Here is a 14,594-nt window from a genome sequence, read left to right as displayed (position 1 = left end):
TCCCCGCCCTATTCGTGGTCTTTGGAAGCACCTCCACCTTGCTACCCCGTAGGGGAAGGGACTGTAGGCTGAGAAGCTAATCACTATGGAAATGGCCTGGCATCAGCACGCTCTCTCTCTGCCTGCTAGGTCACTTGGGAGCCAAACTAGATGTGTCACCACCATCTCTCCCTGACAAGGCTTTACCCGCACCTCCCCGCACCCCCCCTCTCCCCCGCAAGGGTTCTGCTCTCATCCATGGGCAGTACTGATCTTTGGGTAGTTTCAGTAGCCTCAAGATACGGGCCATCACTCCAGAGTGGTGAATGCCTGGCTGCGCTGGCCACCTCAGCCACCCTTTGGCCCCACGGTGGCCATTTTGCCGGGCCCAGAGAATGGCGAACACAGCTGGCCTGGTGGTGTTTATGACCTGCAAGTCCATGATGAGGGGTTCCCCTGGAGGCCTGTGCTGAGGCTTGGCTGCTTGCCTGCCCAGGAGCCCCTACAGTCACAGCCGTGACCTCAGATCACCCACGTGACCATAGAGAGAGCCTCAAGCCGTGAGCCCCCAACTCCAAGTCTCCCATTGCTTCCCCTGGTCTCCCCGACACTCCTGAATTACCCTTGCAGCACAGAGAGGAGAACTCAGACCCCAGCTGGGGCTAAAGTGTGTTATCCTTCGGTGCCTGCATCTGGTGACACACTGTAACCCCCTCCCCCACAAGGGACTCTGATGTCAACAATAAAGTCACGCGTGCAATTTTCTTCTTGCACTCAGGAGGCGTCCTAAGGACCCACGAGCTCCTTTTGGGCTCAGCTGTGCTCTGGCGAAAGGCACCAGACAGAGGCCTTCAAAATACCACCTCGGCCTCCTCAGGCCTCACCAACCCTTGAACAGAAATAATGTCTCATTACTGGAATATACGGCTCTTCCTGGCTTGGTGCCTTCTGACATAGGATCTCAGCCTCCTGAAAGTTCCCCTGCCAGCTATTTCTGGGAGCCCCCAGGGATTCTGACAGTTTGGCACATCCCCCAGCGCCCCTGCTCCCCTACTGGACTTTTGCTGGCCCTGCCCTGAGCCCTGACTCCTACTGCTCCCAGAGGCTCGGGCCTCTGTATGGGCGCTAATTCATTTTTATTTTCCCCTCTCTGAAGGAAGAAGAGGAGGAAATATCACTGCAGTGTGAATTTTGTGGGGGCGATCTAAGAACATTTCTTTCCAACATGGATGTTTTCTCTGATGATGATAGCTCGGAACCCACAGGTGTAAGTTCTAAAGCAGGTTTATAGAGGAAATTGTTATTTTTAAACAAAGGAAGTATTTCCTCCAGCACCTTGCCCTGCACTGCAATTCTTAAAAGAGTTACATGTTAGCTGTTGGGGAAATGCAAATCATAACCACAATGGGTTACCGTTTTGTACCCACAATGATGGCCATAATCCAAAAGATGGATAATAACAAGTGCTGGCGAGAATGTAGAGAAACTGGCACTCTCCTATACTTCGAAGGGGGAAGATAATATGGCATAGGCCCTTTGAGAAACCATCTGGCAATTTCCTGAAAAGTTAAATACGTAGTTACATATAGCCCAACAATGATAATTCTAGGTATATGCCCAAGAGGATCGACAACATATATCTACACAAAAACACGTACACAAATGTTTAAAAGTTGGCTGCGGTGATGGTTTTGCACATGTCTGTGAATTCACTAAAACCCAGTGACTTGTACGCTTGGAATGGATGAACTGTAGGGTCTGTGAGCTCCATCTCAAGAACACTGTTACCAGAAAAAAGTCATGATAGATGGGTATCCAAATTTCCTTGGCCATTTTTGTTTTTTTCCCCCTCTAGCTATCTTCATCCAGGACTAGTGAGATGAAAATGACCTCTTTGTTTTCCAGGCCTGCTGTTGCAGTTATTTTCAAAATCTGATTGACTACATCTATGAGGAAAAAAAAAAAACCCAAAGCCCTAAAGCTGAATTAATCTGTATTGACCCTCATGCAGCCCACGGCAGTGAAGCTGATAGACTCAAAGCAAAGGAAAAAGCCCTGCGGAGGTAGCCTTTGATATTGAGATGCAGGCCCACTTGAGAGCTTGGGGGGTGGGGGGAAATTAGAGAGATTCCGAAGCTCCCAGAAAGTCTGAACTTACCAATTTATTTTTTTTAATAAATTAATTTTTATTGGTGTTCAATTTACCAACATACAGAATAACACCCAGTGCTCATTCTGTCAAGTGTCCCCCTCAGTGCCCGTCACCCATTCACCCCCACCCCCCGCCCTCCTCCCCTTCCACCACCCCTACCAATTTAAAGTAGAAATCTACCAACGGCAAACTCTTGGGGCAATTGAGAATTCCCATGTTGGAGAAATTTGTTGACAAAAGAGAGTAGAGACCCATATGTACTGATTACTACATTAACTACCTGATAGAAAAGAATAAAAAATAAATTTAAAAAAAGGGATGGCATTTAGACAGTTAAATTTTGTACTAAAATTCTGTTTTAAGCTTCAAATACCTTTCAGATTTTTTTTATCATATTTTTGAATTTTGTAGAAAACAGGAGCGACAAATTGCCAGACAATTTGCAATAATACCAAATGGACCAGTTAATTTTTCTGAAGAAGGTGAGTCCCTCAACACTGATGTTCTAGATCAGTTGTACCTCAGAAAGCTCAGATGTTTGACCAAGACCAAGACAAAATATATATATATACACACACACATATATATATAAAATATTTAAATATTTAAAATGTTTATTCCAGTCAATGCCTCAGTAAAATGGTTCAGAAAATCTGGTGTTTCAGGAACGTCTGGGTAGCTCAGTGTTTGAGCATCTGCCTTTGGCCCAGGGTGTGATCCTGGGGTCCTGGGATCAAGTCCCACATGGGGCTCCCAGCAGGGAGCCTGCTTCTCCCTCTGCCTGTGTCTCTGCCCCTCTCTGTGTCTCTCATGAATAAATAAATAAAATCTTAAAAAAAAAAAGAAAATCTAGCATTTCAGTCATGTGCCTTTTGAAGTTTGTAGTGTTCAGTTTACTGTATTATTGATCAAAATAAATTAGCAACATCTGTAGAGCACCTTGCAGAAAGCTGCAAAGAACTGACGAGTTGCTATAGCATGGGTATATTGGAGGAGCACTGACTTTTAGAATCAGAAGTTTGTATCCTTGCTTTTCTCCCTATAGGCTCCCTATAGTTTGGGGTACATTAGTTAATCTTTCTGAGCATCAGGCTGCTCCTCAACCACTGGGAGACATGGAAAAAATACTTAGAAAACATACATGTTTGTTTTGGTTTAAACTAAATCCCTAGTATAAAGTTCCTTGATATTCAACTATTTCCTACTAAATATAAGGCCACAGCATTCCACATAATGAAAATCACCTTTCTTCTTTTAACAAAAGAACATTTTCATTCTCTTAACAAAAGAAGGCACTCACTTTAATGAAGAACCTCATTTTTCTTCCATTAAAAAAAAAAAAGTGATGATGGGGATCCCTGGGTGGCTCAGCAGTTTGGCACCTGCCTTTGGCCCAGGGCGCGGTCTTGGAGTCCCGGGATCGAGTCCCGCATCGGGCTCCCCGCATGGAGCCTGCTTCTCCCTCTGCCTGTGTCTCTGCCTCTCTCTCTCTCTCTCGCTCTCTATGTCTATCATGAATAAATAAATAAAATCTTAAAAAAAATAAGAAATAAAAAAATTTAAAAAAGTGATGAATCAATGCATTTGTAATAGGGTTTGAAATTTCATTTTAGAAGAGAGGTTTTGGAACATCTTAAACAAATATGTACTTTCATGTGATTCTTTTCCCATTAGATTCAAAGCACTTAAAAACAATTTCTTATCAACTTTCCATGGATATCCCAGAAAAAGAGCTAACTGCTGACAGTCTACTTGATTTCCAAGTAGAAGATAGAAACATTTCCATTGATTGCTGTGATGCTAGAATAGCATGTGGAAAGGTAATTCTCTTGTAATTTTTTATTTGTGACTCTTTAAAGTCAGTTTTACCTAAAATTGTAAAAGCTGTTATAATGAATATAACAGGCTGGCTACATAACACATTTAACTCTTTGTCAGGAAGAAATGGTACAGACTTGGCTTTTTAACTTCTACTAGACTTTATAACAATGCTTTTACATACATTTTCTAATAGGGGGTTATTCTGGTTAAAGCCTTTTTATTTTAAAATGTGATCATTATACATTAAGGAACATTTGGAACCCTTAAAACACTAGAAAGAGGGGGAGAAAAATCACCAAAAGCCTCAAGCACTTCCCAAAAGTCATTGTTAATATGTCAATATTTTCTAGATCCACACCACCCAATAAGGTAGCAACTACTACATATGGCTATCTAAATTTAAAATGACTACAATTAAATACAATTTAAAATGTAATTCTTGGGACACCTGGGTGGCTCAGTGATTGAGCATATGCCTTTGGCTCAGAGTGTGATCCCCAGATCCTGGATGGAGTCGTGCATCAGATTCCATAAGGGGAGCCTGCTTCTCCCTCTACCTGTGTCTCTGCCTCTCTCTCCCTCTCTCTGTGTCTCTCATGAATAAATAAATCTTTAAAAAAATAAAAAATAAAATGTAATTCTTCAGTCACACTAGTCACATTTCGAGTGCTAAGTAGCTATGTGTGATGAATGGCTACCATGTTGTGGTGCAGATACAGAACATTTTCACGGTCACCAAGAGTTCTATCAGACGGCACTGTTCCAGACTTTTCACACGTTGGTTTTGGTTAACATACTTGTAATTATATTACATATGTAACTTTTATCTTTTTAAAATTTATTATAAAAATATCTCTAATATACAGCTTACATTGACAGCATTTTAATTCTATGTGCTTTTTTATGTAGTTTATCTAGCCATTCCCCTGTTATTGGACATATAGGTTAACAGGTTTTTTTGTTATGCTAAATAACATTGCTTTGAACATCTTTATGTATAAATGTATTTTTATATATTTCTTCAGGATAGATTTCTAGAAATTAAATTATGGAGACCAGATTTGTTTCTCTTGGGTGATATAGAATTTAAGGGGTGGCAGTGAACTGAGGTACCCCACAGAATCAAATCCAAATCATATCTGAAGGAAAGTTATCTGACCCTCAAATTTCTCCTACAGATTACCCTTCAGGTTCAGTTACTAGCACACAGTGAAAACTAATTAAGAACACAAGGAAGCGTGACACCACAATTCAAACCCCAGAGGAGTAATATCTCATTTTAAAAAGACCTGCAAAGACTTTGGAAATTGAAGTAAACTATCCTTATGAAAATAAAATATCATCCTGAAGACATATAGAAGGAACAGAAAACTATAGTGTCATAATCAGTTTGAAAAGAAAAAATGGAACTTATAGAAATGAAAAATATAACAGTTGAAGTTAAAAACTTAAAAGAGGACAGTTAGACACAGGTTAGGCCCAACTAAAGAGAGAACTAATGACATGGGGGAAAAAAGGTAAAAAAAAAATTATAAAATTCTCCATGGGAACAAAAATAAGAATATAGAATATGATATGAAAATGATGTGTTTAAAACATATTTATTCAAAATACCAAAAGGAGAGGAGAAAGATAATGAGGCAAAGGCAGTATTTGAAGAGGTAATGGATAATTTTATAGAACTGATAAATGTCAATAGCCCACAGATTTAAGAAGCCCAATGAATCCCAATCAAGATGAAATAAAGAAAAAAGAATCTTAGATTTGTCAGAGCAAAACTTTAGGACACAAAGGGAAAACAAAAATCTTAAAAGCAGCAGAGAACAAAAAGTTCTGTTTGTATTTAAAGAAGAGTTACAGGGACCCCCGGGTGACTCAGTGGTTGAGCAGCTCCCTTCCTCCCAGGGCATGATCATGGAGTCCTGGGATCGAGTCCCACATCAGGCTCCCTACATGGAGCCTGCCTCTCTGCCTGTGTCTCTGCCTCTCTCTCTCTCTCTCTCTCTCTCTCTCTCATGAATAAATAAATAAAACCTTTAAAAAAAATAAAATAAAGAAGAGTTATGTCAGATGACCTCCCAATAGCAACAATGGAAGCCAGAAGACAGTGGAATGTCTTAGTGGGCTTAAAGAAAATAGTGGTCACTCAAGAAGTCTATAACCAGTTAAAATATTTTTTTCAAGAAAATGTGCCCAAAAAGGACATTGTCTAGTAGTATCAAAGATAACTTGTCACTAGTAGCCCTTCACTAAAGGAAATTCTAAAGAATACTTTGTGTAATTGGATGGTCTGAGATTCAAGAAAGAGGAAGAGAAAAAGTGGTACATTAGACTTTCTTTTTTCACATTGATTTAGAAAAATTCTTTAAACATTTAGGATATAAGCCTATTGCCGCAAATGCTTCTCCCTTCTTGGCTTGTCTTTCACAATTTTAATTGTGATTTATCAAACCCTTTGTGGGTACTGCTTTTTTTCATTGGTTGGGAAATCCTTCCCTGACCTGAGGTAATAAAGCTCTTCTCCTATGTTAAAGAAATCTCTGTAGTTCCACATTTCACATTTGGGTCCTTAATCCACTTGGAACTGATTTTTACATTTAATGTGAGATAGTGGTTCTAATTTCATTCAAAAATATGGAGGGCACCTGGCTGGCTCAGGTGGTTAAAGGTCTGCCCTCAGCTCAGGTCATGATCCCAGGGTCCTGGGATTGAGCCCTGCCTTGGGCTCCCTGCTCAGTGGGGAGCCTCTTCTCCCTCTCTCCCTCCCCCCCCCCATTCATGCTTGCTCTATCTCAAATAAATAAAATCTGAATATATATATATATATATACACACACCTGATTGTATCCAGCATCATGTATTGAAAAGATTTTCCTTCCTCCATTACCATGCAGTGGCACTGCTGCCCTACATCAGATGTTTATGACTGCATGAGTCTAATTCTGGTCTCTTTATTCTGTATCATGGAATTCTTTATCCTACCCCAACACTACATTGTCTTAATAATACATTTGGTAATAGATCTTAATATCTGGTAGAGAATATTCCTCTCTCTCAGCCTTCTTTAAGAATGTCTTGCCTTTTATAAGTTCTTGATATTTCCTATAAATTTTAGAGTCAACTTGTCGGGACCTCCCTTACTTCAACACACATAAATAATACAATCTTGTTAATATTTGAATTGCAGTTGCATTGGATCTACAAATCAATTTGGGAAGAATGTCATTTTCAAAATACTTAATCTTCCAAACCATGAAGATTAGGTTGAATTTATTAAATGGGTTGTTCAAATATTCTATTATTACTTTTTCTGGCCTAATAATCCTTGTAATTTTTGAGAGAGGTAGGCTAAAATATCCCATTATGATTATGGAATTTAAAACTTTCCCTTTCAGGGACGCCAGGGTGGCTCAGTGGATGAGCATTTGCCTTTGGCTCAGGGTGTGATCCCAGAGTCCTGGGATCGAGTCCCACATCAGGCTCCCTGCATCAGAGTCTGCTTCTCTCTCTGTTCATGCCCCTGCCTCTCTTTCTGTGTCTCTCATGAATAAATAAATAAAATCTTTTAAAAACAAATAAATAAAATAAAATTTTCCCTTTCATTTTGTGAAATTTTGCTTTATATATATTGAACCTATCTTGGTATGGGAAGAATATATTTTATAATGTTATATCTTCCTGGGAGATTAAAACTTTTATCATTATGAAGTAATCTTTATCTCTAGTAATACTCTTTGGTATTTTCTTAGATCATTTTTATTTATAATCTTTTTGTGTCTTTATATTTTAGATGTGTCTCTTGTAAACAATATATGGTTGGTGGGGGGGAGCAGCTGAGTGGCTTAGTCGGTTAATCAGTTAATCATCTGTCTTCAGCTCAAGTCATGATCCCAGGATCCTGGGATCAAGCCCCGCATTGGTTTCCCTGCTCAGCAGGGAGCCTGCTTCTCCCTCTCCCACTCCTCCTGCTTGTGCACTCTTGCTCTGTCAAATAAATAAATAAAATCATAAATATATAAATAATAATAATATAAATAAAATCATATATATATCTTTAAAAAAGAGCTAATCTGACATTCTTTGTCTATTAACTGGAGTACTTAGTCTATTTATATATAATTACTGACATGCCTTGGTATTTTCTATTTGTTCTCTGTTATGCATTTTTCTTTTCCTTTATCCTTTCTTGTCTTTTGGGGGAGTGGAATACTTAAAATATATCATTCTACTTTTTGTACTACCTCTACAAGTTTGGAAGTTATACTCTCTGCTTCTGTTATTTTTCTGCTTACTCTAGAAATTTCAGCAAGTAATCTTAATTTATCCGAGGCTGAAGTTAAGCTATAATATTTGCCCTTCTCTCAGATATTATACCCAGAGGTGGAATTGCTGAATTCTAAGATATGCTTGTCTTTCACATTACTAGACAAAGCCAAAATGATTTCCAAATTGTTGGACCAAATTGCATAGATCCACTAGAGGCAAACAATAGTGACTGTTGTTCTGCATCCTTTCCAATAGTCAGTACTATCACTTTGCCAGTGTGATAGGTGTGTACCGTTCTCTAGTTGTGGTTTTAATTCTCCTTTCCCAGGTTACTAATGATGTTGAGCACCTTTTCATGTTTATTGACCATTTGAGATTTCTCCTTTGAGAAGTGCTCATGGGTTTTTTGGGCCCGTTTTTCTCAAATGGTCATAATATCCAAGAGTAACTGGGTATCAGCATGCTATAATAAGAATGTTCACAGTATCACTATTTACAATAGTCAAAAACTGGGAATGACCCAAATCTCCATTAAATAAGTAGTGATAAATTCATACCATAAAGTCCTATACACAAATGAAAGTCAGAGGACCACAGCTACACACTGGAACATGCATGAAACTTACAAACATAAAGTTGACAGAAAGAAACAAAATATTAAAAATATATGATGTATGTTTACTTATGTAAAATTCAAAAGGAGAAAAACTAAAGGTATATTCAGAAATTATAAAAGTGCAAAGTAATTACTATGAAATCACACTAGTGGTTGTGTCTAGGAAAGAAAGGTATCAACTTTGAGATAGACACACAGAGGGTCTCCTAGAGTATCGGCATTGTTCTAGTTTTTGACCTGGATGGCTATACCAATGGGTATTCACTTTATAACTGCTCACTAACAAAATAGTATGTTTTAGCACTTTTCTGAATATATTTCATATTTCACAATTTTTTAAATGAAAAAAATGTGTTATCTTCAAAAGAAATGGCAACATTTACATGACTATTCAGGTGGTTTCATTGTTTAACCTTAGAAACTCTTTTTTTTTTCTTTAAGATTTTATTTATTTATTCATGAGAGACACAGAGAGGGAGGCAGAGACACAGGCAGGGGGAGAAGCAGGCTCCATGCAGGGAGCCTGAGGTGGGACTCGATCCCAGGACCCTGGGATCACGACCTGAGCCAAAGGCAGACACTCAACCACTGAACCACTCAGGTGTCCCTGCCCTAGAAATTCTTGAATCTATCTTACTATAATTCAAGATTAGGAATATAAAGAATCATTAGTTCATTAGAAAATATTATTTGGCACAAATTCATTTCCCTATTGAGTATTACATATAAAATAGTTAAACTTGGAGACATAAAAAAGATTAGCTCCCCGTAGATCTTTCTTCATCTTCTCATATGCCTGTAGTGTTTTGCTCAAATAACTTTAAGAACAACCTCGAAGAGACCCAGATGCTACAACTTATATTTGAGTTCAAAGTCAGTCTATTGAACTATAATTTATATACGGTAGAATTCACCTTTTTTAGATGTATAGCTCTATGAAATTCGGCAGTTATGTAACCACTACTATCATCAGCATATAGAATATTTCCACTGTGCTAGGGCCGCTATTTAGTCTTCCATTTTGTTTCTATAGTAATATGTGACTAAGGTAAAAAAATTTTAAAACCCTTTCAAACAGAAACATAATGTTAGATTCCTGCCTGAAATTTTTATCAAGTAATCTGCAGGGTTAGGAACAATCTTTAGTGATTCCTAAGAATTGTTCCCTGTCACTGTTGCAGGGACAAAAATTTAAATTAATATATGGTTTATATCACTGTTAGCAAGCCAAGATTTACTGTTATTATCATAATGCGTTGTATCTGGAACAATTAATGGTTAAGTGTCCTTTCATTTTCTGTGGTGTCTATATAGATGATGAAGAATGAGCTCTTAGAGAAGCACTACAAACATGGGAGCAAGTTTCTGACTTCATTTCCGGATGGAACAACACAAATATTGTATCCTTTCAACAAGTTTTCATTAGCTTTATTTCTTCAGAACAGATGAAGAAAAAAATATATGGAAAACTATAAAAGAAAAAATAGATCTTACCCCAAATCCTACCACCCAGAGAAAAGCTGTTATCTTTTTTATAGATCTTTTCTTACTTTTTTCTATAAGCATATATATATGATTCGCTATTTTTTTCATTATTTTTTAATAAACATTCTTTTTAAATTATTTTTTATTTTTAAAGATTTTATTTATTTACTCATGAGAGACACAGAGAGAAGGGGTGGGGGGCACAGACACAGGCAGAGGGAGAGGCAAGCTCCATGCAGGGAGCCTGACGTGGGACTCGATCCTGGGTCTCCAGGATCACACCCTGGGCTGAAGGCTGAAGGCGTTAAACCGCTGAGCCACCCGGGCTGCCCATATATATGATTCTTTAAAAATCAATTTTTCAACTCGTTATTGCCCTTTTTGTATAATATTATATAATAATGTTATGATGTATATGTAATAATATATGCATATTATATATGCAACAAAGAAATACACCAACATTGGAGCATCTGGGTGGCTCAGTTGGTTAAGCCTCTGCATTCAGCTCAGGTCATGATCTCAGGGTCCTGTAATCAAGCCCCAGCATCTGGCTCCCTGCTCAGCAGGGAGTCTCCTTCTCCCTCTTCTTCTGCTGCTTCCTCTGCTTGTGGTACTAGCTCTCTCTTTCTCTCTCTCTCTCTCTGTCAAATAAATAAATAAAATCTTTAAAAGAAGGATAGGATAGAATAGGATAGGATAGGATAGGATAGGATAGGATAGGATAGGATAGGATAGGAAAGGAAAGGAAAGGAAAGGAAAGGAAAGGAAAGGAAAGGAAAGGAAAGGAAAGGAAAGGAAAAAGAAGGAAGAAAGAAAACCATTTTTATAACCATATGTACTATATAATTTACATACTATATAATTCATTTGACCTATCCCCAACGTTTTGCTATTATGTACCACAGCTAAATGAACAGCTTTGTGCAGATTTCATTGCATACTTAGTTCCTTGAATCCATGGAACATGCATGTCACAGGGTAGAAAGTGTGGGTAAGAAATTACAGACATTCTAAACTTTTGATAAATTTTATCCCCCTGAAAATGTGTACCAATTTACACATCCACGAGCAGCACATTATTTTTTAATACAAAAATCCGATATCCGCTTTATGGAACACTAAGTTATTCATCACTTGAACTGGCCTGATGGCCAGGCCATTTGCTATTTTGAGACAAAGGATATTTACTACCTCAAGGAAAGTAAAAAACAAACAGAACTATGAAATGAGGAGAGCTTTTTGGTGAATGAAGGCCCCATGTTTATAGGAGAAAGTCATGTTTAGTTACAGTTTCCTAAAAGCTTAGTCAAACCAATAATCAGCCAGGAAAATGACTTTCATGGCCTAGGAAGTATAATGAAGATTTCATTCCCTAGGTCCTGTGAGAAAAAATGTAGGTTTTGTTTTAATTATATCAATAAATTTTATATAACTCCTCCCATTTTTTATTACTAGTTATCATTTATGCCCTGGCTTTAATTCTTAATTCTCTTGAAGGCCATGGCTGCTTTTCCGAATGATTCAGTCAGTCTTGTGTTTACTTCACCTCTAGGCTTCCAATCAGCTTAGACAGGACTGCAGTAAATTATCCTCAGTAGACTTTATTCTTTTGGATGCTATTGTTAATGGAATTATTTTCTTAACTACATTATCAGAATGTTCACTGCCAGTATACAGAAATATAATTTATTTTTATATATTGGTCTTTTAAAATATATTTACATATATGTTTATATATATTTTCTATATTTCTTATATATTTTTAAACATTTTTATATATTGGTAGCCTACATCCCTCCTGAACTTGTTAGTTCTAATAAGTTGTTTTGTGGATTCCTTAGGATTTTCTTTATATAAGAGCATGTCATCTGCAAATAGAGATAGTTTCACATCTTTCCTTTCCAATCTGAATGCTTTTCATTTCTTTTTCTTTTAGAAAATTTCCCTGGTTAGATCCTTAAATGCAATGAATAGAAGCAGGGAGAGTGGACATTTTTGTTTGGTTCCTGATCTTCAGGGAAATCACTCAGTCTTTCACCAATAAATATGATGTCAGCTGTGGGTTTTTGTTAGACACTATCAGGTTGAAGAGTTTCCCTTTTATTCCTAGTTCATTGAGTTATCATGAAAAGGTACTGGATTTTGCCAAATGCTTTTTCTGTGTATATTGAGATGATCTTTTTTTTTCCTCTCTCTTTATTCTATCAGTGTAATATGCTTCACTGATTGATTTTTAGGTGTTAAGCCAACCCTGCATTCCTGGGGTAAACTCCACTTTGGGTCATAGTATATAATCCTTTTAAATATTGCTAGATTCCATTTGCTAGTATTTTGTTGAGGATTTTTGAGTCTTATAAACATATTTTGATCCCATGAAAAGCATGAAATCCTTTTTGTAGTAATAGTAGCTCCCATACCTGAGTGGTTTCAAAGGCTCTCTCATAAACTGAATTTATTCCCAGCATAGTCAAGGACCATTAGAACAGCTCACATGACCTTATCTGATCTCAGCTACCCATCTGGAAACCTAGCCATCATCCAAGTGCCCAACAAAATCAGTGGTTTCACTTGTATAGTCCAAGAAGACATGCCCACTGACCCTGCAATCTTGGCATTGCTAGATTCTTCTGGCAGAAGTTCCTGCTATCATCCCAATGGAAATGTCTGGTAGGTTTCTAAGTTTCTTTTACTGCCATTTGGGACGGGGGTGGTGGTGGTGGTGGTGGTGGTGTGTGTGTGTGTGAAATTTTATTTTTCTTTTGTTTTTTTCCAACTTTATTGAGATATAATTGACATATATCATTGTGCAAGTTAAAGGCATAAAATGTGTTGATTTGATACACTTGCATATTGTAAAATGATTATCACATTGCATTAGCTAACACCTCCCCACCATGTCACATAATTACCACTTCTGTGTTGAGAACACTTAAGATATACTCTCAGCAGCTTTCAAATATATATATATATAGTATTAGCAAGAATCTTTGAGCATCACATTAAATCCCTAGAATTTATTCATCTTATAACTGCTAGTGTTCTTCTTCCTTTCAAATGATCAAATGGCTTTAAGAATTATTTAAGTTGGGCAGCCCGGGTGCCTCAGCAGTTTAGCGCCGCCTTCAGCCCAGGGCCTGATCCTGGAGACCCGGGATCGAGTCCCACGTCAGGCTCCCTGCATGGAACCTGCTTCTCCCTCAGCCTGTGCCTCTGCCTCTCTCTCTCTCTCTCTCTCTCTCATGAATAAATAAACAAAATCTTAAAAAAAAGAATTATTTAAGTTAGTGCTCTTTAGATAGTAATATTCAACTCAGTGAAAGTTTTTATTTATGTCACTCCATACCTTCTCCATGGAAAAATCCCAGGCAACTATGTAAAACAAAGCTCATCATATTCTTCCCATAAATAATAAGAAAATATGAACATATAATTTCAATATTAGATAAAAGAGGCTTTAAATAAATCACATGGTCACCCCAGGGCTTTGGGATAGAAACCCAAATGGTCTCTCTAGAGCCTGCCTGATAATGTTATACTGCCTCAGCTATGGAAATGATCTATAATGGATAGCTGCTACACCGTGTTGTTATAGTTGTGTGTGTGTTATTATCATTTGAGCTATATCCGTAACTATTCCTCTATTCCTATAGCCATAACCAACAATAACATACAAACAGAATCTCTAGAGATCCTGATCTCATTTTGATCTGTGAACTTATCTACTCTGACTTCATATTATTTGATTTAACCCGAGAAAGTGAAATTTGGGCTCTAACTTCAAATGCAGTTCCAACTTCTCAAGCTCTTCAGAAAGAGATACTCTCCCTTTAAATTCTTTACAGGAATAACAATCTCATCTTGAGAAACTCTGTCCATGATTGACATTCTGCCCATACTTGAAAGAGTTAGGACGTTTGTGGTTTTTTTTTTTTTTTTTTTTTTTTTTTTTTGGTCTAAAGCAGTAGTAGTCAGTCCATTACCCCTATGTGAACCAGAGAATTTCAACTTATCCTCCAGAATTCAATAGCAGTTCTGTATCACATTCGTTGGAGCAGTGTATTAATTGTCACCAGATACTCATTGGTTTCTAGGACTTCACCCTTGCCTGGGAAGTCCTCTGCCTCACTAGCTGAATTTCTGGCCCTCTGATGTGACTTCTGCATACTCTTATTGCCCTTTCTAGCTGCCTCTTGGGTAGCAAGCCCATCTCCCCTGCTGGACCAACGTTCTTTGCAGGCACTCTCCGAATCTTTGCCACTACAAGCATGTTAT

At 37.8% G+C, this 14,594-nt stretch overlaps 1 protein-coding gene across 1 annotated transcript in view; it reads left to right on the top strand.

The window, feature by feature from the left end:
• Positions 1-14,594, top strand: part of ERICH6 (glutamate rich 6) — a 31,009-nt gene that overhangs the window by 11,185 nt on the left and 5,230 nt on the right. Inside the window, exons 9-14 of the mRNA XM_055321051.1 lie at positions 1,136-1,246; positions 1,885-2,042; positions 2,543-2,613; positions 3,806-3,951; positions 10,149-10,234; positions 12,834-12,989. Of these exons, the coding sequence (XP_055177026.1) occupies positions 1,136-1,246; positions 1,885-2,042; positions 2,543-2,613; positions 3,806-3,951; positions 10,149-10,234; positions 12,834-12,989 (728 nt within the window). The remainder of the gene's footprint in view (positions 1-1,135; positions 1,247-1,884; positions 2,043-2,542; positions 2,614-3,805; positions 3,952-10,148; positions 10,235-12,833; positions 12,990-14,594) is intronic.

Source organism: Nyctereutes procyonoides, unplaced genomic scaffold (assembly GCF_905146905.1).
Source record: "Nyctereutes procyonoides isolate TBG_1078 unplaced genomic scaffold, NYPRO_anot_genome, whole genome shotgun sequence".
Classification (NCBI taxonomy): domain Eukaryota; kingdom Metazoa; phylum Chordata; class Mammalia; order Carnivora; family Canidae; genus Nyctereutes; species Nyctereutes procyonoides.
This window is presented reverse-complemented; position numbering and strand designations above follow the sequence as displayed.